The 26,834-nt window shown below is 41.2% G+C and overlaps 1 protein-coding gene across 1 annotated transcript in view; it reads left to right on the top strand.

Moving 5' to 3' along the window:
* Nucleotides 1-26,834, top strand: part of LOC146694820 (collagen alpha-1(XIII) chain-like) — a 41,406-nt gene that overhangs the window by 5,300 nt on the left and 9,272 nt on the right. The window contains exon 2 of the mRNA XM_085476766.1: nucleotides 4,905-4,974. Within this exon, the coding sequence (XP_085332892.1) occupies nucleotides 4,905-4,974 (70 nt within the window). The remainder of the gene's footprint in view (nucleotides 1-4,904; nucleotides 4,975-26,834) is intronic.

Raw genomic sequence — 26,834 nt, 5'->3', positions numbered from 1 at the left:
TGTATTAATATTTTTTAGTACTAATCATTATTTTTGACAACCGTCGCTATTAATATGTTTATGTGCCCATGTAAACACCGTTGGCTGACAGTTTCAGTGCAAATGAAACGCTGCAGCTGAGCAACAAGCTTTGAAACGAGACAAGCAAAAATCCCTCATTTGAACTTTGTCATAAAGTTTAGTTTATGACAAAGAAAATGATTGTTTTCATAACAGTCCGTCAATGAGTCCTGTACATGTGTTAAAATCAGGGTTGGACACATATTTGAGCAACATATATCTGTTAGACTGTCGCTTTCACAGCACAAAACCTTTGAACCAGAGTATTAAAATGAATCACAAAAGTGATATAATACGCAGTATTATTATTAAGCAGTAGCAATAATGCTATAATGAGTGGTGGCCCCATGATCGGAAGGTCGGGGGTTCGATTTCCCTGAATAGCTACCCTGAGGTACCCCTGAGCAAGGTACCGTCCCTACACACCGCTCCCCGGGCGCCCAATGGCTGCCCACTGCTTCACTGAGTGAGAGGAATTTCCCCACGGGGATCAATAAAGTATACATCATTATTATTATTATTATTATTATTATTATTATTATTGAGTAATCCTAAAACTATAGACGATGTCAGAAACACAGCTGTGGCAGTGAGTAGAGCAGCACCACCTCCTGTTGTTGGAGTGAAAGGCCGCTCCAAAGATACCCTGGCAGAGTCAAAATAAGCTTCGTGTTAAGTCCTGCAGGGGTTAAAAGCCTGCAAAGGAAATGAGAACATTCTGGCTGTAATTACTAAACTCTAAATGCAACAGTTTTGTTAAACTAGTTGAATTAAAGTTGAGAGCGTGCACTTCACTCTCACTGCGATTGTTGGTAGTGTGCAGAGGCAAGACTACAAAAGCAGACTGTGCAGATACGTGTTAGGATGAATGGAGATGCATTCGAGTGTAGGAGAATATTAATGTCAGGAATTTTAAAGGCAGTGCGTCTGACAGACTCCTGTTTCTGTGACCTTTGACATGGGCAGAGCTGATTGCTGCAGACGAACTGATTCTTCACTCTCTATTATTCCCATTATGTAGCCTAGAAGCTGTGTCTTTAAGTATTGTTGCAGGCTGCCTGGCTCCCTTAAAGCCGCTAAAGATTTCTCCAGTTGTGAGTGGGGTCTGCCAATATCAACCGAATAAATTCCTGAAAGGATTCATGAATAATATGAAGTGGGCTAAGAGAATTTTGAGTGCAGTCCTACAATTGCTTCCACATGATAGTTTTGAAGGACATGAGCGCTAAAGTTTGGTTATTTCATGGCAGTGTGATCTCTCAGTTTCACATGTAACCCTCTACTTAAGGAATAAAGCACTCACAGAATGCCTGCAGGACGCAGTTTACTGACATTGGGCTGCTCTCCAGCCATTATGCTTCTTAAAGTTTGAAACAAAGCACTTATTAGATCATTGAACAGTGAAACTGCCGTAAATTGGACTCAGGCTCCGTCTAACAATGAGGAGTCGTTATAAGCAGTTTTGAACTTCAGCACGCTGAAAGTTTTCACCCTTATATAACAACCTTAGTTATGCTCATGTGACACATTTGCCCGTTTACACGATAACTAAAGTGGACACCAAACTAACAGGCACTACTGAAGCAGTGGTCAGAATCACAGTATCTTCATAACATCCCCTTCAACACCTGTTGCAGGCATCTAAATGCCTTCCTGGCATTCGTCTGCCAGTAACCAACACCAGCGAGACCCAAAGCTGTGATGTCGAGAATGTACTCGGATGGTTGTGTATTTTGTTCAGTGTCAAATGATATAAGCATTTAAAAAAATCAAAGCTATTCAATAAAGTCTGATTTTCACAACAGTCACAAAACTTTCATTTTTATGATAAAGGTTTTGTGATGCTACCTACCTACCTATTGATGTGAATTCTTTTTGTACACACGATAGCAAAACGAGCAAGACATGACATGAAAAAGGGACCAGTAGCTCATGTCACGTCAGTATTCATGCAAAGCCGGTTGCTGTGTCCACACGGCGTGATTGATAGTCAGAGCCAACCCCCTATCCTTAACTTATCCCAACCCTAAAGCTGGAGTTGCCACAGCTGACTTTGGTGAGGTTTGGTGATGACCAGTGGAAGAAATGCTTCAAATAAAGTCTCTTATGTATGAAAATGCTGCATTGTTACATTTTTCAGAGAAATCAGAGGTAGTTGATCAGAAAAATGTTCTGAAATTTGATGATTTGAGATGAATGACCCTACAGATTCTTTGAAATAACTCACACAAAGTCTCTTGTGAGCAGATGTTGAACTGAGCTGAGCTATCGGGAGCTATTGTGGTGAATTTCCAAACCGAGTGGGTGAATCCACTCAGCACGATTAGCTTAAATTCAGATGAACGTCTGGTGCACTTGATAAGAACACCACAGCTGTTCTGCAACAGTTCAGCATAATGCATTCATGTAAACTCAAAGGACCACTATTAACTGTGCACCTGGTATTTTCATGCAACCTTTCAATAAGATGAAGTTAGTATATCTCAGCTTGCAAGATGTTTCACAACAATAACCCCAAAATTGTATATAATGTACACTGTGTCTGTTTAAAAAACTAAATAAGGACATTACCACTCCTACCTTCTTCTTTCTGGTCCTGTCTTTCTTACATTTTGCTTCATCTCTGAAGCGACGTTATGTCAAAGTCTTTTGACTTCCTGGGAAACACAACTGCTGTCTTTAAATTGGTGCGCATATTGTGTGACAAACTGCACAATGTTTGTTAAGTTGTTAGAAACTTGCCACTTTAAAAGCATTAAGCTCTTTATCCTCACTCGTTCCTATAGTGTTAGCTAGATGCTGAAATACTGTGACCACAACGTACCTGTTCTATAAATGCGCTTCATCTCTGTTCTGTGAATATCGAGCTGTAAATATGATGTTTCCCCCTCTGTCATCTTTTCATAAACCATTTAGGTTTAATTGGATTTAATGTGGGTGTGGTGATTGGCACTGTTGCTAGCCGGTCATGTAGTTACCGGGGTTAGGTTAGCTGGTGACTCTAAATTGTCCGTAGGTATGAATGTGCCAGTGTCTGTCTGTCAGTGTGAGACTGGCCACCTTCCAGGGTGCCTCTCGCCTTCTGTTAGCTGGTACAGTGACCTTGAAATACGGGGGAATAATGACATTTCTCTTTTATGCATCATGTCGTCATAATCAAGTGATCAAGCCTCTGATCAAAGTTTCTTATAATTCTTCCCTCGTAAGGACAGTCTATGGCATGAAGTCAAGCTCAGCACACGCATGCACAAAGAAGCCATCGCGCACACCAGCGCCTGCTTTGCGACTGCTGCAGCTACTCCATGTTCTCGTAGCTCAGCTGAATCTGGCTTGAGTCAGTTTTGACAGACGTTCTTGGAGCTGTTTGCTTGGTTGCTAAATTTTAATGACTTGGGGTTATCTCTGTGCAGCTAACCAGCTGGTTAACCTTCGTTATGTCTGTTGTAGAGTGACGGGGAAATGCCACACAACTTGTCGGTTGTCACTGCTAAGGAGCTTGGAAAATATACTGCTAAACTATTTCCTGTACGATTTTTAATTTTAACTTACTAACTAGTCTCACACCGTTTGTCGTAGAGATGCTGTTCGAGCGGCTCTTTTGTGCGATGAATGCTTCTATTCAGATTTTAAAAATTTTGGACAGTTCCTAAAATATTCCAGGTAAGGTTGTGAATTCAAGTAGAGCATGGATGCTTTTAAGGATCAAGCATGGTAGAACTGTATGCTCTGTGGAATGACACCACAGTAATGTAAAAGCACACTGCGCCACTTTCTTAGGTACACTTGCAGGGTGCTTCAGATTGTGTCTGGGATTTTGTCTGAGGGTGTAGCTGGGTGCACTGGGATGTCTCCTGATAAACCTGCTACATAAGGAACATGTTGTCTGACTTTCTTCCCTGTGCATCTTTGCTGATTTGTTGAAGTTGTGAGTTTTACGAGTTGTCTTTACATGTTTGTCTTTTCTTTTCCGTATGGTTTAGCAGAAATGTTTTCTGCCTGACGTTGCAGGGTCCTGATTACCCCAAGTTTGTGTTCCACAGGGTGGTGGGACTCAAATATTAGGTAGTGTTCTGTGTGTGTGGGCTTCTGGTAAACTTCAGTCGTCCTCAGTGCACACAAACTGTACATCTTTGTGTCTTCCCTGGTGAACTTTATATGTCAAGAGTTGATGGGAGCAGTGAAGGATTTTACTTATTGGGTTTTTATTTTTGAAAACAGAACATCTTTCCCAGTGGTTAGGTGCTGTCTGCTTGAAGGAGCCAAGGGTGTCACTTTCCACTTCCTCCATGTAAAAGTTGGCTACAATGGGTTACAAAAGTGTGGTGGTGAGGCAGTGCTGTAACAAATCTGACTGGGGGTACAGCTGGGTCTGTTTTCTAGGGAACTGTCAGTTATCTGATGGTCTCCACTGCTTCAGGTATATAAGTGATGAGACCACATCACTATGGAAGGACACCATCTGGATTCAGCTCAAGTTTGCAGAGCGTCAGTCGAGTGTTTGATGTGATGGGGTGTGCTCTCCATGAGGGGATTTAGGATGTTGGTGATGTGCTTGGAAATGTTGCAGGTGGCTGAGTTAATCCTGCTAACAATAGGTCGACTTATGTTTAGATCTTCGCTATAGCATAAGGTGGTGGTCTGTGGGGCAGTCAATAGCTCCCCCCACCCTCAAGTTGTTGTAGACAGCTGATGACTTTTGTTTTTGTAGAGGCTTTTTTTATCTCATCTTCAGACTTCATAAGAATGGCTGTCACTGAGAACTGCAGTAGTTTCAGTGAGATGTTCAGTTGAGTGAACAACAGTAACCTTCAGTTTAACATTCCTCTGTTCTTTGTCTCACACAGAAGCTTGCAGCGCGACTACCAAAGACGCGGGATGTGAGAGAAGTTTCCCACAGCTGCCTGTGTCCCCCAGGTACGTTCCTCAGTTATTCACTTATCCACCGGTTGCTTACTTTCTGATGGACTTGATTTCATTTGTCACCGTTATTCAACATAAGAAACTGCAGCTTACTGTAGCTTCATAGTTGTTGTTTTGATATTGCTGTTATTGATACTTTTATTCTGCGTTGACAGTGGACATCCAGAATATGACGCTATAACATGTGCTTTCATTAGTTATTAAGAGAAGCTTTTGTTATTCAGCTTCATGGACGTAATGCTGATAACTAGCTGTAAGTAAAACGAGGAGCTGCAGAGTTTCCCAGCTGGGATACAACCTGGACAGGTCACCAGTGTATCGAAGGGCACCTGCAAGCATCACCTTAAATTACTAGTATAGCTCTATAAGTTATTTGTACAAAGGCTTAAATAACTGCCCACTGTCGAGGGTACAAGGGTAGTACTTTAGAGAGTGATTATCTTGCCTGAAAGTACATTAGCTACTTTATTTCCTGAGAGTGTGGATCTGAACTATTGCCTTGTTTTGAGTAAACAGTAAGGTCTGGTGTGTTTTACTGTGGTACAACTTGTTGTCCATCTGGAACTTTGGTCTTGTGTTCTTCAGCCTAAAGCATCTAAAAACAGGGTTGAAGGTGAACGGTGAAGTGTATTTGGAGCTCAGCGGGCAGCCAGGAACTTTCTATGTTACATCATGCAAACCTATGTGGCATCATTGAAGCACTTTCACATGGAAATGGTTGTGGTAAAAATCCCATACCTGAAACAGTCTAGTTATAAGTTGGACAGGGTGTCATTCTGGTTCTGAGAGCCTTCATGTTGTCAGTTTATTTGTTAGTCAGAGCAGACACACCAGCTGCTGTGACTGTTTATCAGGAAAACCGACTAATTCAGCCACAACTGTGGCAGAAAAGTGTTTAGAAAAAAAGCACCTTCAGGTTCAGGTTATTCTGAAATTGCCCCATTTATGCATTTATTCCAGCATCTTTGTTTAATCATGTGGGTTTTTAGCACGATTATCTGTAAAAATGGCTGCACTTTCCTTACAGTTCTTGCATTAGTATTGTTCAATCCCTTGAAGGAAAGCTAAACACATCTTGATTGTTTGACTTAAAGTCCAGTGTGGTGGTCTGGAGAAGCATCACTACAAAAACATATGGACTAAACTATAGTTAGTGAGCTTTGAATCCATGTATAGCTGCCACCAGCTCGCTGGAAGTCACCCTGTCTATTTTGCTGCATGGATTTTGTGATATATTCACATATATATGTGAATATATCAGCTGATCCAGCACGCTGGTGCTCGTGTTCTCACTAGAACCAAGAAAATAGAGCACATAACTCCAGTTCTAAAGTCATTACACTGGCTCCCTGTAGCTCAGAGAATAGACTTTAAAGTGCTTTTATTAGTGTATAAATCCTTGAATGGGTTAGCACCAGAGTACATTAGAGATCTGCTGTCATGGTACAAACCATCCAGATCAGTTAGCCCCTCCAGCTCTCGTTTACTGACCGTCCCCAGAACCAGAACTAAACATGGAGAAGCAGCTTTTAGTTTCTATGCTCCTCACATCTGGAACGCACTATCAGGAGAATGCAAAGCTGCAGAGACACTGAACTCTTTTAAGTCTAAAATTAAAACCTACTTATTTAGACTTGCTTATGAGTAACTGATCCTATTATGGCTCTCTACCTGTTTGTTTTTGATTTTTCATATAAGTTATTGTCTTGATTATTGTTTTATCGTAAATGCTTTCTTCTAAATGTTTTTCTTGTATTTTTACCTTTTAAAGTGATTTATGTCCATTTTATGTGTTTTATTTTAATCATGCAAAGCACCTTGAATTGCCTTGTGCTGAATTGCCTTGTGCTGAATTGCCTTGCTCTACAAAGCCCCCCCCCCCCAGTGTCCACCTGGTGCCTGCCACTCAGCACCAACCACATATCCACTACATCCAAATGGCTGCCATGATTTGATTATTTTCAGGGCCAACTGAGAGGCAGAACTCGGAGACCTAGATGAAAACAAACAAAAACATATTCTTTAATCCCAAAGGGCTCAATTTTAGGCCCACTGCTCTTTTTACTGCATGTATTGCCTCTGGGTTCCATCCTTAGATGGCATTAGATCTCTTTTCATTGTTACACTGATGGCTGCCAAATGTATTTAGGATGGATCTCCATAAAACCTCTCTTGACATGTCTAGATGACATTAAAGCTTGGTTTTATTTTCATTAACATTTAAAAAGCTCAAAGCCAACAGAGGTGCTGGTGTTTGGACCCAGTGGTCCCTCTGAGTCCTCCTCTGCAGAACCTTGGGACTCCTGGAAGTTTATTTTAAACGGTGATTTTAAATTGGACAGCCAAATTAGAGCAGCAGTGAAGTCCAGTTTTTATCATTTAAGCTGACTGTCAGCAGTGAAATCTTTTCTTTTGAGGCAGCACTTTGAAACAGTGATCCATGCTTTTATTTCTTCTTGTCTGGACGACTGTAACTCACTTTATGTGGGGCTCAGTCAGTTGCTCTCACGTCTGCAGCTGCACGACTGCAAACAGGAACCTGTAAAAGAGAGCATACAACCTGTGCTGGCCTCACTGGCTGCCTGTGTCTTTTAGAGTTCATTTTAAAAATCTTATGATTGTTCTTAAACACTTTCACAATCTTGCCCCACCGTACCTATCTGAGCTTCCTCATCCCTACATCTCTTCGTCATGCTCCTGGAAGTACGAAGATCCAGGAGGAAGTTCAGAGGGGGCGGGCCTTTTCTATCGTGGCTCCTAAATAATGGAATAACTCGCCCTTGCATGTTAGAGAGGCCCCTTCACTGTCCACTTTTAAAACATGTCTTGAAACACATTTTTATTCTTTGGCTTTTGGCCTCAGTGAGACTTAGTTAATAAGTAATTTAATTACAAGAAAAAGAACTAATTAATTATTTTACTTTTTTCTTTAATTTGGCTTTTATTTATATCTTATGTATAAGTTAACTTATGTATAAGTGCCTTATAAATAAATATGATGATAATGATAATCCGAGTACAGTGTTTAAAATTAGTATTGCACACGTAAATATATTTCTAAAGTTAACCTGAAGTTCTCATCAGGTGTTGGTAACAACCCATCCAGTCCACACATGCAAAACATTAAACCATAGATGTCCATAAATTAGGTGATGTGTAATAATGAAATATGACGCACAGGAGAAGTATTAAACACAGTTACTGAAATGTATGTAATACCTACAGAAACCAAACACATGGTGAGTGAAGAGCGGTGAGAGGAGAATTACTCCATCATGGGAAGGCCTCAGCAAAACAAGCTGATTTTAACATAACCAAGGGTGGGTCAGAAGTAAGCCAGCAGACTGAGAGCAAAGTGCTTCATTGGGGTGCACTATAAAGGTGTTTAGGATAGCTAGGCATGATTATTCAAGACCTCATATGTGAAAAGAAGGACTTAAAATTAGATTCTGCATTTCACAAGGAGCCAATGAAGGCCAGCAGATATCGTCAGACACATTGCTAATGGCTAAATAAGCCTTTTATCCAGAGTCTGAATGTTCAGTGAGAGTCTGGTTTACTCTCCAGGGGAAAATGATCAAGGAAAATTTGCATATTTGAACATCAGAGTGTCTATTAATAACGATCAAGGATAAAAACAACAAAACGGGGAAGGAATTCTGTTTACCGTACTGTTTACAGCTGAGACAAATAATGACCTCATCAGCGTGTCAGAGCACAGTTTAGATAATGACAAGCCCACAAACAGACTATCCTCACTTATCTTTCTATTTCAGGTTCATTTTTCTGTCTTTAACACCTAATGTGTCATATTTGATACCTGCGCTTTTGTCCGTTTTTGAGACTTCTGCATCATTAGTGTGATCGGCAGTCTGAGTTGCTTGATAAATAAAACTATATACGATACGTGCCGCCTCCTTGAGAGGCTCCTTTTAGACAATGAAGAGTAGAAGTTACAGAATCCAACGCGATAATGATAAAGCATTGGCATGTCACAAGTGTTGGATTCTGTCTTTTTTGTTGTACTCTGTAATTAGTTTTGCAGTAAATTTAGTGTTTCCTATACATAGATCATACCTGGGAGAGCTGTGGCTCAGGTGGTAGAGCGGGTTGTTTACTAAGCGGAAGGTTGATTCCTTAGTCTTCTGTCCAGATACCAGAGTATCGTTGGGCGAGATGGTGAAACCTAAGTTACCCCCACTGTTCCATCGGCGTGTGAGGTTGTGGGACTTAGAAAACCTTTAGGCATACATACATGTAATAGCTGTATGGATGTCTGTGTGATTGAGAGCTGTTAGAACAGTCGTAGAACAGTCCCTTCTTTCTTATTTTGAAACTGTGAGACAGTCAGAGCACCAACCAGAAACTGAAGCTGGTCCAGAGCTGGTGTCCCAGTGCTGTGGCTCGCTGCAGTCCAGAACAGTTTAGTTGGAGTTCATCTGTGGGATTAGGAACTTATTATTTATCCATTAGTGTTTTTCCTCAAGTGTATATTATATTATCATTTATTTATGTAAAAGTTGATTGGGGATTTTTGTTGTCCTTATTAGTAGTATTGGCAACTTTTAATTATTAATAAAAGGCTTTTATTCTGAACATAAAGCTTTCTCCTGACTTTTGGGAACATTGTGATCACTTACAGGTGAAATAATAACACTCATTAACTCTTCATTGTGGCACCTGTTGAAGGTAATATAATAGAGAAGCAGAGAAATGGGCAGGCCTAAGGATCTGAGTGAGTTTGAAAGGCCAGATTGTGATGAATGGGTGAATGAGGAAAGTGCTTTGAGTCAAAAGTGCAAAAGGATGCACAGTGGGACCGAGGCAATGTGATGTTTTGGGCTACGTTCTGCTGGGAACCCTTGGGTCCTGCCATTACTATTGATGTTAGTTTGATACGTATCATCTACCTGATATTTGTTGCAGACCATGTACACCCTTGAATAACAATGGTTTTACCTGATGGCCGTTGATAATGTGCTCCACCACAAAGCAAAACTGGCCAAGGATTGTTTCGACAAGCACAGCGATGAGTTTGAGGTGTTGCCCTTGAAACTTTCCAGATCTCGATCACATTGAGCATCAGTAGGATGTGTGAGACACAAGCCTGATCCACTGAGGCCCCACCTTGCACCTTACAGGACTGTACAGCTGTTCTGGTAGTAGGTGGTCATAATGTTATGCCTGACAAAGTAATTCAAATTCAACAGTCGTTCAACTGAACAAACTGAATAGAGTTCAAAAGTCCAAAAAGCAGGGACCACCGAGTCATTACACCTTGCTTCTTTTATTTGTTGTTCTTTCAGGAAAATATGCTACATTGTTATGTAATGATATTGAGCTACAGGCAAAGTAAATATACATTGTGCCGCTTGAAATAAGCTTGTAAAGGTCTGTTTAGCAACGATCAGAGGAAGTTTACATCATTATCACATAAACACAACTTGATGACTGCTTGTGTTTCTATATTTGTGAATGAAATCAAGTCATTGTTATGTTTCAGGACAAATAATACACTTTGTATATGTTACACAAGGTTTTCAGCAAGAACAGCCAATTGGGTAAAAAGTTAATCAAGAACTGAATGAACTTTGGCATCAGTTAGACAAGCTGACACAAAAGTGACGATAGCAGTGTACCCCAAAGACGATCACGATCACTATTATTATTATTATTAGTATTATTATTATTATTATTATTATTATCATTAACTCCTTTATTTAAACAAGCTCGTGGAGATGAAAATCTCGTTTTCAAGAGAGACAAAAAACAAAAATCAACAGATGACTACATTAAAAAAACAAGCACCCCTTACACATGACGGCAAAGTAAGAAAAACCATGAAGGGATACTAAAATGTATATTTATTACACGGAAACTATAACACAAGGCTTTGGAATATTTGGCGTGTCACAAACTGTAAACTCTCGTCTTCTGAATGAAGGTCTGCCTACGATGGACACCTTAATTGTTTCCCTTCCTGGTTATATATCAATCAATCAATCAATCAAAATTTATTTATATAGCACATTTTTAAGACCGAAGTACACGAAAGTGCTTTCCAGTAAAATCGCAGTACAAATAAAATCACAATAAAATATAAATTACAAATATATAAAATATAAGATAATTACATAATCTAAATACAGAGCCAGATGTAAATTACCCTAATTCGCCTTAAATGCCAGATCAAACAAATACGTTTTTAAACATGATTTAAAAGACTGAATGGAATCTGACGCGCGAATATGAAGAGGGAGAGTATTCCATAGCCTGGGTGCAGCAACGGCAAAGGCACGGCCTCCTCTGGTCTTCAGCCGAGACCTAGGTTGCACCAAGAGCAGTTGGCCCGATGATCTTAGTGCTCTCTGAGGGCTGTACAGACAGAGGAGATCAGCTAAGTAGTCAGGTGCCATATTGTTTAAAATTTTATAAGTAAACAATAGAATATTAAAATCAATTCGATATTTGATAGGAAGCCAGTGTAAATTTTTCAGAACAGGAGTGATAGAGTCAAACTTTCTAGTGCCGGTCAAGAGACGTGCTGCGGCATTCTGGACCAGCTGCAGACGCTGCAGAAGAGAAGATTGTAGAGTAAGTTACAATAGTCCAGTCTTGACGTAATGAAAGCATGAATGAGTTTCTCCATATCTTTGTGTGGTATGTAGGGTTTAGCCTTAGAGATTAGGCGTAGTTGATGAAAGCTAGTTTTTACCACAGTAGAGACCTGTTTGTCAAGTTTGAAGGAACTATCCATGAAAACTCCAAGATTCCTGGCAGTATCAGTAAGGTAGTTAGCAACAGGCCCAAATGTGCCAGTCAATTGTCCCAGAGGCATATTTCGGTCAAAAACAATAATTTCTGTCTTCTTTCCATTTAAAGTAAGAAAGTTACGTGATAACCAGTCCTTGACATCACTCAGACAGTCAAACAGAGGATGTGGTGAGGATAAAGCATCCCCAGTCAGGTGAAGGTAGATTTGAATATCATCAGCGTAACAGTGAAAAGAGACATTGTGTTTTTCAAAAATGGAGCTCAAGGGCAACATATACAGAGAAAACAACACAGGACCCAGTACCGAGCCCTGGGGCACACCACAGCGGAAACGGGCAGAAGAAGAGGAATATTTTCCCATCGTGACGGAGAACGACCTCTCAGAAAAATATGATTTAAACCAAGATAAAACATTTCCTTTGAGGCCTACTACATGTTCCAATCTTGCCAAAAGGATATCATGATCAACCGTATCAAAGGCTGAGGTCAAATCCAATAGTACTAAGACCGCAGAGCGCCCAGAGTCAGCAATTAAGAGAAGGTCATTAAAGACTCTTAGTAGGGCAGTTTCGGTGCTGTGACGCGGTCTAAATCCAGACTGAAATTTATCACTTATACCGTTTCTCTCTAAATAGGTCTGTAGTTGCCGAAGCACTATTTTCTCTAAGAGTTTTGACATAAAAGGAAGTTTAGAAATCTGCCTGTAACTAGCTAGAATGTTACGATCAAGGGTACTTTTCTTGATAACAGGTTGCACGACTGCATGTTTAAAGACAGTCGGAACATAGCCAGATGACAGTGAGAAGTTCATTAGAAATAAAATACAAGACCCGATTGTATTCAATGCATCCTTAATGATACGAGAGGGAATAATGTCGTGCAAAGAATTTGAGCTTCTCAGATTATTAATTATTTCCTTTAAAGTCAAAAATGACACAGGTTCGAACTGTTGGAAAACCGTTGAACATTCAGAAGCTGGGGCTTGATTTACTACCAAAGAATGTGTGGCCCTTAACAATGAGATTTTATCTATAAAATAATTTAGAAATTTTTCGCAGAGGGCCGGGGAGGCACCCATTGAAACATCCGAACAGGGATTAGCCACTGAATTAAAGATTTTAAACAGGACTCGAGGATTATGGCTGTTATTCGCAATAATGTTTGATAAAAAAGAAGTTTTTGCCATATAAACAGTTAATGTCCACGGCTGATCACCTGATACATGTTACAGTTTTGGAGACAACTGTCAATAACAGCTAGACCCTTGCTTTGCACATGCCCACTGTGTGTTCTCCAGCTCTCAGCACTTGGTATTTCTCATGCTTCTTCCTGATGTTACTGTCACATGATCAGTACTTCCTAACGTACTCATGGATCTTTCACTTAGCGTGCAGTCTCAGGGTGCTGGATTTGGGGTGAAACTCTCCATACGTGGTAAGGACCTTCCTTTTCTTGATGTCAGTGGCTTTTATCTTCTCCTTTCGCCATCTTATTATCTCAGCACTGGATCTGATGGCCAGAAGGTCGTAGGTGTTGACTACAAGTGACATTCTGTCATTGCTGTAGATCCTGGTGGTATGGACCAGTGAGTCGATGTCTCATTCACTCCTGACATACTGCTTGATGTAATGCATTTAGGGAGGTGGTTAACTATTGTGCCATTCTGTAGTTGGTAACCATTGTCGGTCTGGCTCAGGCTTCTCTGGCATGTGCAGAACAGCAGTGGGGACAGAGCATCTCCTTGGTAAATCCCGCACTTGGAGGTAACTTGTGCTCATGTATTGAATCATGTGCCTGTTCACATTAGATGCCTGATTGGAGCTTCTACGTTGGCTATTAGCCGGTAGTTGGATCGGACCGGCCCTTATGCTGGGACCAGGACAGTCTGGCCTTCAGTTGGCATTTCCCGGTGCATCTTGTCCATTAGCAGCTGGTTTGTGCTGCCACTTGCTCATGGAGTGCAGTTAGCTTCTTTAGCCAGTAGCTGTGAATTACTGGTGCTGTCCGATCCTTTGTCTGCCATTGTCATGGTTACTGGATCCAGTTCAATTCAATGTAGTTGTTTTTTTATATGTTTTCTTCATGGTGCCTTCCAGAAAATGGAACATTTGAAGACTAACAATAAATTGGCTTATAGACTACAATGTAAATTTAAGTGTAAGGTTTTCTTATTTCATGTTCAGTTTTAGTTTTGTTTTTGTATTTGTAGGATTTCTTGATGTCAGCTACTTCCTCTGTCTGTCAGCGGTATCCGTGATTATTACGTTTTCTATTCCTCATCACATGCTGTTTTCAGTTGCCTCAGGCAGGCGTTGGGAACATAATGGTGTGAGTCTGGTTTTAGCGTACAGCACTGGGACGCTTCATATATTGCCTTGAGGTCACTCTTGTTGTGATTTGGCGCTGTATCACCAAAACTGAAATGAATTAAATATTTAAAGGAAGGGTGAATTTAAAAAGGACAGATCTGCTGCCATCTACCAGGATGATAAAGATGAAACGAAGTTTCACCAAGACAATGATGCCAAACACAGCCAAGGAAACTCTCAGCTGGTTTCAGAGAAAGAAATTAAAGCCGCTGGGATGGCACCTAAAATCTGTCCACAGCAGAAAAGATATGAAACAGGAAGTGCACCTGAAAACCGTGATGGATATTTTCCACCAACACTTTGGACAATCAGTTTTACTAACTTGGAGATTTGTTTATAACCTGACTACCAGGCTGCCAACTTGGTCCAGACAATGTTTCAAGTACTTCAGTCCAGAACACTGAAGTATGTTTGTGCTGAATAAAGACCGCCAAATACACAAGCAGTTCCGCCTAATTTTCAGAGTCACATGTTATTCCCATGGACTGCAAAGGTGTTTTCCAGATGGTTCTAAAATCAAACCAGCTTGCCGGCCACAGATTTGAGTACTAACGTTATTGTAGGTTGATCTGGTGTTTAGCCAGCATGCTCATTCACATTATCCCATTAGATCTGTTTCTGCTGGCTGTTTGCAACCTTAGAAATTCACAGCTTTACAGTTAATTCATGTTCACACATTTTAGGTTTTTGATAGTGTTAAATATTCCCTGTGTGAATATGACAAGCTCTTTTGCAGCAGTAAATATTAAGTATTAACAGTAGATCATTAATGTTTTACGTCATCCTGTACTTGGTGAGCAGGACTTTCACATCCAGTCTGAGAAACTCTCTGCATTGTGATCTGTTTCATTTGAATTGTTGAGGAAATCTTTTGGAAAACATTTCCGAAAATGCCATTTATGCTACAACGTTACCATGCCATCATTGGCCGAGGCATGGACCCTAAAGCACCTGTGAATATACACTCGGTATCTGGGACCAAGATATATAAGCCTCTAAATCTTGTTATACACATTTTCCACCCAGAATGTTCAAGCTTCAGTTTTGACATATTTTGACTTATTTCTACATGTTTCAGTAGCCCACGGTGTTTTCACACCTATACTTTGTTTAGTCTGGTTGATGAGTAAACTTGTAGCTTTTCCCACGATTTGGTTCATTTTCACACAGAGAAAAATCCAAGTGAACCAAATGCATCATATAAAACACTTGAGAATGTTCAGTGGGTTCAGTTGTGTCTAAACTCAGGATGAAGGCGATGGGTTTTGGACTACTGGATAACACAGATGATTCATTTCACAGCTACTTGCTATCCTGTGCAGACCTCTATAATGCCTTCCCGCATTGAGAATACAAAGCATACATAGCTGTGGGACGTTTGTAACGTACACCATAAATGAAGTTTTGGAACCACCTCCTCCAAACGGTCTGATTGTGATTACTGTGTTCACACCTGCACAAACAAACTGCACCAAATGGGAAAACAAAGCAGGGTTCAGTATAAATGGACTAAATACAGCAGATGTGAAAACACCCCAGGACTTGAAGGCTCTAATTGATTTTTCATAGTTTGTCTTAAAATTAAAAAATGCATACTGTTTAAATAAGCAAATATATAATTGTACTTATTTTAGTTAAATGTAATAGTTCTATACATATATTTGTCATAGGTTTGTGATTCTACACTGATGTTCACAGCTGCTAAAGACACCTGATTGTCTCAAAGCTAATGGATATTTTTAAGCAGATACTCATTATCACAACATAAGGCCTAATCAGCTGTTTCATATCATAATATAAAATAACATGTATTCCATTTTTTTTAGTAAGCCCAGTCAATAAACATTAAATGATCATTATTACTAATTAAATAAGCATTTTTCCAGATGTTTGTGGTGAGACGCTGAGGGGTCGTGGGCTGTTTCCTTGGTAAAAACAGATGAAACCTCAGACTGTGCAGTGACCAACACCGACTTCTTTATCATCAAACCGCCCCATCAGCTCTGCAAAATCATGCTAGTGATCAAGATATGTTTGTTTAGTGGCTATTTACAGGAAACACAAAGCCAGCATTTACATACTGTAAGTTATCAAGACAGTAAGCTATGACACAAACACACGTGCTCCCATTTGGTTTAATACAGGCTGTGAGGCCCCTGTAGCTTTAGTCCAGACATCCTGTGGGTATCAGAGTGATTCAGCAAACCCACAGGGAGTATGCTCTTATAATAACAGATGCAGGCTTTCTGCCATCACATTTCCAAAGCACTTTTAGGGATGGAGTTGAGAATTAGCGTTTTTCCCCTTTTAACTGGCTGCAGGAGGACAAAGAGAAGCTAAAACTGCAATAGCTTATTGCTAAGAGTCATGGCAATGTCAGGATTTAGCTTGAAAGCATGAGGTGTGTGTGTGTGTGTGTGTGTGTGTGTGTGTGTGTGTGTGTGTGTGTGTGTGTGTGTGAGCCAAGTTGACTTCTGGTTCAGCATAACGACTGAACCAGAAGTTCTGCAGCTGGATCCTTAGCTTCCTGTCTGACAGACGCCAGGTGGTCAGACTGGGCAGCATCACCTCATCCCCCATCACACTGAACACTGGTGCTCCACAGGGGTGTGTACTGAGCCCTCTCCTGTACTCACTCTACACCTACGACTGCACAGCCACTAACAGCTCCAACATCATTGTGAAGTTTGCGGACGACACTACAGTGGTGGGTCTTATCACCAACGGTGATGAGACGGCTTACAGGGAGGAGGTCAGCGCCCTGACCCACTGGTGTCAAGACAACCATCTCACCCTCAACGTCGCAAAGACAAAGGAGTTGATAGTGGACTTCCGGAGGTGCAGAGAAGTACACACCCCCATCACCATCAACGGCGCTGCTGTGGAGAGAGTGAGCAGCTTCCGGTTCCTTGGAGTACATCTGGCTGAGGATCTTACGTGGTCAGTACACACAAACAAAACAGTGAAGAAGGCGCAGCAGCGCCTCTTCTTTCTCAGGAGACTGAAAAGATTTGGCATGAGCCCCCGCATCCTCAGGACCTTCTATCACTGTGCCATTGAGAGCATCCTCACTGGATGCATCACCACCTGGTATGGCAACAGCACCGCCTACAACTGCAAAGCTCTCCAGCGAGTAGTGCGGTGCTCTGAACGGATAATTGGAGGTGAGCTTCCCTCCCTCCAAGACATCTACAGGAAGCGCTGCCTGAGGAAAGCGGGGAGGATCATCAAGGACTCCAGTCACCCCAGCCATAAACTGTTCAGACTGCTTCCATCAGGAAGGAGGTTCTGCAGCATCCGGTCCCGTATCAGCAGACTGAGAGACAGCTTTTTCCATCAGGCCATCAGACTGCTGAACACGTCATAGACACCTCAGCTTCACTACTAGAACTTCAACATTATGCACTCCATACTGTATATAAATGCCACTTGTTTTGCACATATTCAACTCTGTATATTTTATATATTTTATTATTATTATTATTATTATTATTATTTTATTTTATTTTTTTACTATTTAATTTGTAAAAATGTGTATACACACACACACACACATACACACACACACACACACACACACACACACACACACACACACACACACACACACGTAGGAAAATATTTAGTATACACATCCAGAAATGCATACACTATTATATATTGTACATATATTTATTAGTTTCAGGTTGGCCATTCTTGTATTTTGCTCGTTTGTGTTGTTGTGTTTGCACATCTCTGTTGCTTGTGGGGCTCGCACACAAGAATTTCACTCGCATGTGCTGTGCCAGTGTGCCTGCACATGTGATGTGACAATAAAAAGTGATTTGATTTGATTTGATTTGAATATAATCCTCTGAGAGTCTTTGGGGATGTTGGAGGAAGGTTTAAGACACAATTAGAGGAACAGTTGTATTTGTCAGTCTGATAACAGAATAATTGTCCATGCACGTCCAGCAGCCTACAGGTGTAATTATGTGCATGCAGGCTGTTGCATCAAGCCACATGTGACTGACAGCATTGTTTAAAAATCAGTTAAAACAATAAGCGTGCAGGGTACCGAAAAGTAAAAAGAAATAACAGAATTCCAACAGCTCATAAAAATAGAGACATTTTCCCCTTTTATGATGCAGTTTTGAAGCTTTTAGATGAGATTTCATTTATATTTGCAGATGTAAAAACTGTTTCAATACCTAATAATACAGTCAAACCCTGTTCTAATACAAATATTCAGTACTGTTATTAATTGTTTATATGTAACATTATGTGAAACATCTTATACTAGTAACTGGTAATTGGGTTTAATAATTACAATAATCTGTTACGCAGTTTATTACACACACGCAACTTGTAGATCTCAACCGAGCAAAGTTTACTACAAACTGTTTGTTCAGATAGAAAATCACATAAATGATGCATTTATATTAAGTGCTGTATTATTTTACTAGAAATAATGTGAAATGATATTAATAATGAGACAAACATGTATTTCTATAGGCATTTAGTAATTATCGTCCCAAGTAACTGAATTGGTGAATATGTTATAAACAACTCGACATCACCACACTGTTTGCTTGATGCTGTTTGTTTGGTGCCTACTGGCTTTGCTTTTGTTTTGACAACATTTGATATCCTTTTTGGGGTCTTCTGCTGCTGGAATCGACCTTTGACTGCTAGTGGCCAGTAAACACAGACCAGAAAATAGCCCAGGTCACATTTCTACCAGATCCAAGAGAATTAACTTCTGCTAGACTCCCTGGCTGCCGAGGCCTTGTGCAATCTGGACAAAACCATTTTTTCCTGGCTTGGACTCTTAAGCAACACTCATCCAGAACCAGCTATGGTCACCTCTATCCATGATAAGGACCCTGTGCAGGAGCCAGCTCTAAAGTTGGTCCACTCTAGAGCCAGCCATGGTTGGGGGATGATGCCATATTCAGCAGAGATGGGTCCCAATGAAAGTCCCTGCTACTGCACCTCAAAGTCAACCAGCTCAGTGCCCGGGTGTGCAAGAGAGCCGGCGCCAGCAGCGGGAGCCACAGCAGCTGAGATTTTTGTGTTTGGCATTTTGTTTTGAGTGGTTAGGGGATAGGCAGCATTCAGCTACTGAGACATGCTCCCACAGGCAAACACAACTTCCACACACACCCTCACACAGTACCACACATAGGTACACGCACATACACTAGTGGAGATCAAACGATCACCTTTTTCACATCGGCGCAGCTGTTTTATACGCAAGCTGTGGGCGTCGCCGTGCTAGCCAGAGTGTCTTAGAGAAGTATCCACACGCCACAACCAAGGGGGGGGGGGTCGTACCCCGTCAATATGGAGTAACGGAGTCTCAATATGATAGAGAACTCTCAATTGTGTTCCCAGAATGCTGAGGGTGCCGTCACTTACTGTTGTCCTGTTGTTCTGAACATTGGATATCAAAGATAAAACTACAGACTCACAACCTGTTAAAGTATGCCTGTTAGATGACAGCACTGTTAAAACCCTTATATTTAAAATTATATTGGTTTGTAACGAATTAAACCTGTTGTTAGATTTAAATGACTCCATGGAGAAGAGACACAGAGTAAATTTGACAGATTTGCAGCTTCCTGTTAAACTCATACCAGCACTTCAACAGCAGCAATATGAATCCTTTGAGGCCATGACCATCACAGCTTTACTTGTCATTGATCAGCTTGGAATTAAAGTTATTTAATTCAGACAGAGAAACCTGTAAGAAGCATTTTAAACATAATGAAATAGACTAACTGTCCATGTCCCCTGTTATATTGGTAAATCTTGTTTCAGCATTTGAAATACCCTTCTTGCAGCTCATATTCTGCCAGTTTGTGATACCTGTAAAAACAGAGGGTAGTGTGCTATAAAGCTAACTTCTGTTTCTTAATGAACTGTAAAACAGATTTTATCCAGTCTATAAAAACAAACTCGTTTTCTTCCTTGAAAGGAATCTTTGTTATTTGAACATGAACATGGATCCAGACTGCCTAAGATTTCTCTCAGTATTGCAAAAATGTGGCGCATTCCCACATATAAGCTACTTCTTTGCTTCTTGTTGTCTTGTAAAGACGTTAACATGTCAGGTCTCTGCTGTGAGTTGAAGAATGTGGCAGGATTTCTATGGCTTTTCCAGAGACTCAGCCCTGAAGCTGACTACTGCAGGTCGGAGCGCTGGAATGAGGGGAGACTGAAGCGTTTTTTGTGAACTGAATGAGGCTCTATTGACGTGCTCATGTTGCATTGTTGTGTAACACTGTGGTACTGGCACAGATTTAACATGTTCAAAATATGACTGGAAACAAAGTTCAGCCAAGTCTTTACAAAGCAAATATTCATGTCAATCTATCTTTCAAGACTTCAGAAAAGCCACCTCTGGTGTGGTCCTCCATGCACCAGTTCATCCATCGAGCTTCCTGTTTTTCTGATCACTAAGTACTAAAGCAAGCTCTAGGAAAAGCTGCAAAAGTTGATTATTCTACCAGAAAAGCCTTGGAACGCATTTCATAGGAGGCAACAGGGAAACATGAACTCTTGCAGAGTTCAGCACACACTCGGCATCTACTGCAGTTACCATAAAAGAATAATTTTGTGTTCCTCTGTCATTGCTGAACTGATATGACAGTGAATGCTTTGTATTACATCTATTTTTGTCTAATTTTATTGTTATTGTTATGAGCATCTCTCCCTCTTTTGGGAGGGTTTTGTATTTGTTCATTTGAATGACATTGAATGATGAGAGGTTTTTATATGGGAGCTAAATCATCTGGGTCAGCTTCCTCCTATAAGACTTTATTGAAGTGGCTAATAAAGGAATAAAATCAGACTTCATGCCATGGTGAGCTGTGTAGCAGGCAGGGCTTAGACCCAAACACAGGACTCAAAGTCACAAACTTAAAGCTGCCCCTGCCTGAACGAAGATTTCTGCCTACTGTAACTTTCCTTTACCGCTGTTGCAAAGTGCTCGGCCATAGTGGGTCGTTTGATTGTTGAGGTTTTTCTCTGTTGTAGGGTCTTTACAATATAAAGTTCCTTTGGGAGGACTGTTGTTCTTAGTTGGCGCTACATGAAGAATATTGAACTGTTACCTCCTGGTATTTTTCCATAGTTCTAAGATGTACATGTTTTATTGTACCGAGTAGGGCGATCGTGGCTCAAGAGTTGGCAGTTCGTCTTGTAATTGGAAGGTTGCCGGTTCGAGCCCCAGCTCGGACAGTCTCGGTCATTGTGTCCTTGGGCAAGACACTTCACCTACCGCCTACTGGTGATGGCCAGAGGGGCCGATGGTGCGATATGGCAGCCTCGCCTCTGTCAGTCTGCCCCAGGGCAGCTGTGGCTACACCTGTAGCTGCCTCCACCAGTGTGTGAATGTGAGAGTGAATGAATAGTGGAATTGTAAAGCGCTTTGAGGGTCTCGAAAAGTGCTTTATATATGCAATCCATTATTATTATTATTATTAGTGTAATATTATTATTTGGCCTTTTTCAACCCTAAAATTAGTCATATCCATCAGCAGCTGGCTCCGCCAGGTAATTCCACACATAATTACACAGTATGATCCCCTCTTCCTTCCTTTCTAATCTCATATGTCTGACGGTTGAGGAAATATTTGGGTTTATTAAGAAATATAAGCCATCTACGTGCCACCTTGACCCATTTCCCACTAGGTTGGCTAAATCCTATTTATCCTCGCTCTCTTGATAACTGACATTATTCACTCTTCCCTAATCTCCGGCTTTTTTCCTCTACCTCTTAAAACAGCTGTGATAATTCCACCTCTTAACAAACTTGACGGAAACCCTTTCAGTCTAAATAATTATAGTCCAAATGCTAATTTACCATCCCAGTCTAGAAAAGCTGCTGCTGTGCAGCTCTATTCTCACCTTACTTCGAGTCATCTATTTGAACACTTGGCAGGAGTGAGACAGCTCTAGTCAACATCACACTGTGGGCTGTTAACCATAGCTGTGCTACACCTCTGACAGTCTCTCACCGTATCATTGGTATCATTGGCACGTCACATTATTTAATTCAGTTAATTTCACTTAAGTGTTATTTTTGTACCACTGAAACCCAACACCAGTCACCTCAAGTCGCTGAATACTGGTATAGGTCACGACCCCACAATAATAGAGACCAAGAATCAGACGACCTTCTATCAGCAAGTACTTTGGACAGTGGGAAGAAAAAACGTCATTTTAACAGGAATAAAACTAAAACCAGGCTCAGTGAGGGGAGGGAGACGAAACAGAAGACATGGTGTGGAAGAGAGCCAGACATTAATCAAACACAATGTGACTGAAAGGGGCTAACAGAAGAAGAAACAGTCAGCCAGCAGAGTCCCCCAGCAGCCTACACCTACTGCAGCAGACCTGAGGCAGGATTCAGGGTCACCTGATCCAGCCCTAACTATATGCTTTATTAAAAAGGAAAGCTTGAATCCTAATAGATAGTTTCTGCCTCCTGAATCCAAGCTGGGAGCTGGTCCCACAGAAGAGGGGCCTGAAAACTCAAAGTAAGCCAGCATTCTGAGCGTGCTCTGTTGGAGTCGGGCTATCTGGTCTGTAAGATAAGATGAAGCCTGATAATACAAAGGAGGAAGGATTTTGCTTCTGGATTCAACAGGAAGCCAACATATGATCTCAGATCGTAATCAGTCAGTAAAGTTAAATAACTTCAGATCACAGTTGGTCCAGTTCTCAGTGGTGTTCCTGACGGCTCCCTTGGATTTATTTATCTTTCACCTTTCGGTCACATTTTGGGAACTCTGGCATTCATTTTCATTCTCATGCCACTCTGCCTAACCTGACCTTTCCACCTTCTTTTGTCTCCGACTGCTTACGTGAGACTAAATTGTGGTTGTCTGCTAATTTTCTCAAGTTAAACAGAGGTTCTTCTGATAGGAACCCAAACTGTTCTGGATAAATGGGATCAATTCTCACTCTGCATTCCCAGTTCTCAAATCTGTCCTTCCACCCAGCTAAGAGATGATGTATCAATAATATGACTCAGTCTGCACATTTCCATCTACGTGATATTAGTCGGCTGCACCCTTCACAGCTTACAGTGTTCTTGAACATGCTCTGGTTACATCTCGCATTGATTATTGTAATTCTATCCCCTCTGTCCTACCACATGAATGTCTCCAAAGACTGGTCCAAAATGCAGCCCCTCATGTGATTACCAGAACCTTTCCACAGAACGTATTATTCCTGTCCTCTAACAGCTTTGCTTATTCAGCCTCTTACTTTCACATCTGTCTATAATCTCACACCTCCAAATCACTGATCTTCTCACATACACCTCTCCTTCCTGTACTCCGAGACCCTCCTCCTCTGTTACCTTTATTATACTATGTGAACTTTAGCAAGTTCAGCCGAGTGGCCCCTCGTCGTTGGATCTCTCAGCATTGATCCCTGTCTTTAACATACATCTTTTTAAGCTTGCCTATTCTTTTGATTTTAAATTTATGATGTATTGTCTTTTAATTCTGTGATGGGTTCAACTGGTATTTCATCCATACTGTGCTTTTGTTATTGTAAAGTGTTCTTGAGTGTTTTTCTAGTTAAAATTAGGAAATGGGCAGATTCTAAGCCTTTCAATAAGAGCCTGATTTTTTTTTTATTATTATCATTCCAGACTTGCAGACAAGCTTTGGGTAACAAGATGGTGATGAAATATCTCCATCATGTTTGATATGTTAGCTGTTCCTGCTGTGGAAAACTGCACAAAGTAATACATAGATATTTATTGAATGTTGAATTAGTTCTTAAGCCACATTAGATACAGTAGTTAGGTGGAAGATTGGAAACAGATTGCTGTATTTATAGTTTTTACATAATAAATTCGGGGTTTTCTCTGTTACAGGGTCTCCACCTTACAGTGTGCACGGCCCTGAGATGGCCATTGTTGTGATTTGGCACTATATAAACTGAATTCAACTGAATTTTCAGGCGAACATCAGTTTAACTGTTTGTGCCCGGTATTTTACATGTGCATGTGAGTTCAGAGGATGTAACATCATCATTATTATTCAGTATTTATGCCATCGTTTCAGGCAGCACAGTGGTTAGCACTCACAGCATGAAGGTGCTCGACTCCACCATCTTTTTGGGGCCTCCCTGTGTGGAGTTTGCATGTTCGTCCATGTTTGGGTGGGTTCTTTCTGGGGACTCTGGCTTAGTTGATGGATATGAAATAATTCAAATAACAAAAAAAGCTAACTGACGAATCAGAACACGTTTTCCTGCTGTTAGGGTTTGATTACAGCAAACACAGAAATGCTAAATTGCACTGTTACACTGGACTGTGTGACTAAAGGACCCGACGTGTACACAATGTTGCAGCGTTGGTGCCGTTTTATTTATAGTGCTCACTTGATCAGACTACTGGTGCAGTTTTCAGCTGTCTTGCTCCCAGCACAACTCTCTCCTCCAGTACCAGTGAACTCCCAAAATATAGGAAGAGCTCGATTAGCCAATCAGCCCCAGCTGTCCTGGCAGCCTCCCTGGCACTGCCCTCTGAACTCACTGCACCAACCTCCTCTGCAGTGGAGCCACAGACCGGCTCTCAGCTACTCTTTCTACAGTTTAATAAAGTTTCTGTTTACTGTCAAAGCCACCGTTGTTGTAGGTCAGACATGTTGTTGTGGGCAGCTGGGCACCACTGTAACACCTATCAGTTACCACCACACGCACAACAGCACACACACAGTTGTGAATTCTTTTTATTTACAGTGCTCGTTACTCTGCACACTGCCACTCTGCACATCCTTTGTCCTCTCGAGGTCCCAGCGTGCTACTAAATCAGGAAGGCAAGATTAAACAATTATTACCAGCTGTGCCGGCTTGCCTCCCCGAGCGCTGCCCCTGAAGCCAGACACCACCTCCCCCATGCCGCGGAGCCACAAACCACACCCGCTACAGTTATCTAATAAAATAAGCCCAATAACCAGGCTCTTGTTTTTCTTGTAGCATTAGTGTTATATCATTTTGATTTCCAAGCCCTACGCAAGATTGCAACCCTTCTGAAACCTGACAGGAGTCCAGGTTTACAGTGGCCCCCACTTTGTTTTTCTTTTCTTTTTTTAAGAAGTTTGATGTTTTAAGAAAAGGTTTTCTTGTGTATCTACAGAAGATGAAATGCAACCTTTGCTTTGATCTCACTGAAACACGACGACGTGGGAGGGCAGAGGTAGCCAAACTACACTGAACAAAAATATAAATGCAACACTTTTGTTTTTGCTCCCATTTTCCATGAGCTGAACTTAAAGATCTGAAACATTTTCTACAAACACAAAGAAGCCATGACTGTCAAATATTGTTCACAAATCTGTCTAAATCTGTGTTAGTGAGAACTTCTCGTTCGCCGAGATCATCCATCCCACCTCACAGGTGTGCTGATTGGACAGCATGAATATCGCACAGGTGTGCCTGAGACTGCCCACAATAAAAGCCCACTCTGAAATATGCAGTTTGATCACACAGCACAATGCTACAGATGTCGCAGCTTTTGAGGGAGCGTGCCATTGGCATGCTGACTGCACGAATGTCAACCAGAACTGTTGCCTGTGAAATGAACGTTCATTTCTCTGCCATAAGCCATCTTCAAAGGTGTTTCAGAGAATTTGGCAGTACATCAATCGGACTCACAATCGCAGACCACATGTAACCACACCAGTTCAGGACCTCCACATCCAGCATGTTCACCTCCAGGATGGTCGACCAGGTGGAGACCAGCCACCCAGACAGCAAACCGATTGTTGTTGCAGCTCAAGGTTCAAATAAAGAACCTTGAACCTTGAACCTTGAGCTGCAACAACAATCGGTTTGCATAACCAAAGAATTTCTGCAAAAACTGTCAGAAACCGTCTCAGGGAAGCTCATCTGCATGCTCGTGGTCCTCATCGGGGTCTGGACCTGACTGCAGTTTGTCACTTTAACCACGTTGAGTGAGCGAATGCTCTCATTTGATGGCGTTTGCCACGTTGGAGAGGTGTTCTGTTGACAGATGTTTTTACTGTGCAGGGCAGATGGCAGACAGCTTGTGGCGTTGTGTGGATGAGCAGTTTGCTGATGTCAGCATTGTGGATTGAGTGGCCCATGGTGGCGGTGGGGTTATCATTTCAAATCAAATCAAATCAAATCACTTTTATTGTCACATCACATGTGCAGGCACACTGGCACAGCACATGCGAGTGAAATTCTTGTGTGCGAGCCCCACAAGCAACAGAGATGTGCAAACACAACAACACAAACGAGCAAAATACAAGAATGGCCAACCTGAAACTAATAAATATATGTACAATATATAATAGTGTATGCATTTCTGGATGTGTATACTAAATATTTTCCTACGTGTGTGTGTGTGTGTGTGTGTGTGTGTGTGTGTGTGTGTATACACATTTTTACAAATTAAATAGTAAAAAAAAAAAAAAAAATAATAATAATAATAAAATATATAAAATATACAGAGTTGAATATGTGCAAAACAAGTGGCATTTATATACAGTATGGAGTGCATAATGTTGAAGTTCCAGTAGTGAAGCTGAGGTGTCTATGACGTGTTCAGCAGTCTGATGGCCTGATGGAAGAAGCTGTCTCTCAGTCTGCTGGTACGGGACCGGATGCTGCAGAACCTCCTTCCTGATGGAAGTAGTCTGAACAGTTTATGGCTGGGGTGACTGGAGTCCTTGATGATCC

The sequence above is a fragment of the Copadichromis virginalis genome, linkage group LG13 (assembly GCF_057382275.1).
Source record: "Copadichromis virginalis isolate Kocher_CV1m ecotype Utaka linkage group LG13, C_Virginalis_male_GT1.1, whole genome shotgun sequence".
Lineage (NCBI taxonomy): Eukaryota > Metazoa > Chordata > Actinopteri > Cichliformes > Cichlidae > Copadichromis > Copadichromis virginalis.
This window is presented reverse-complemented; position numbering and strand designations above follow the sequence as displayed.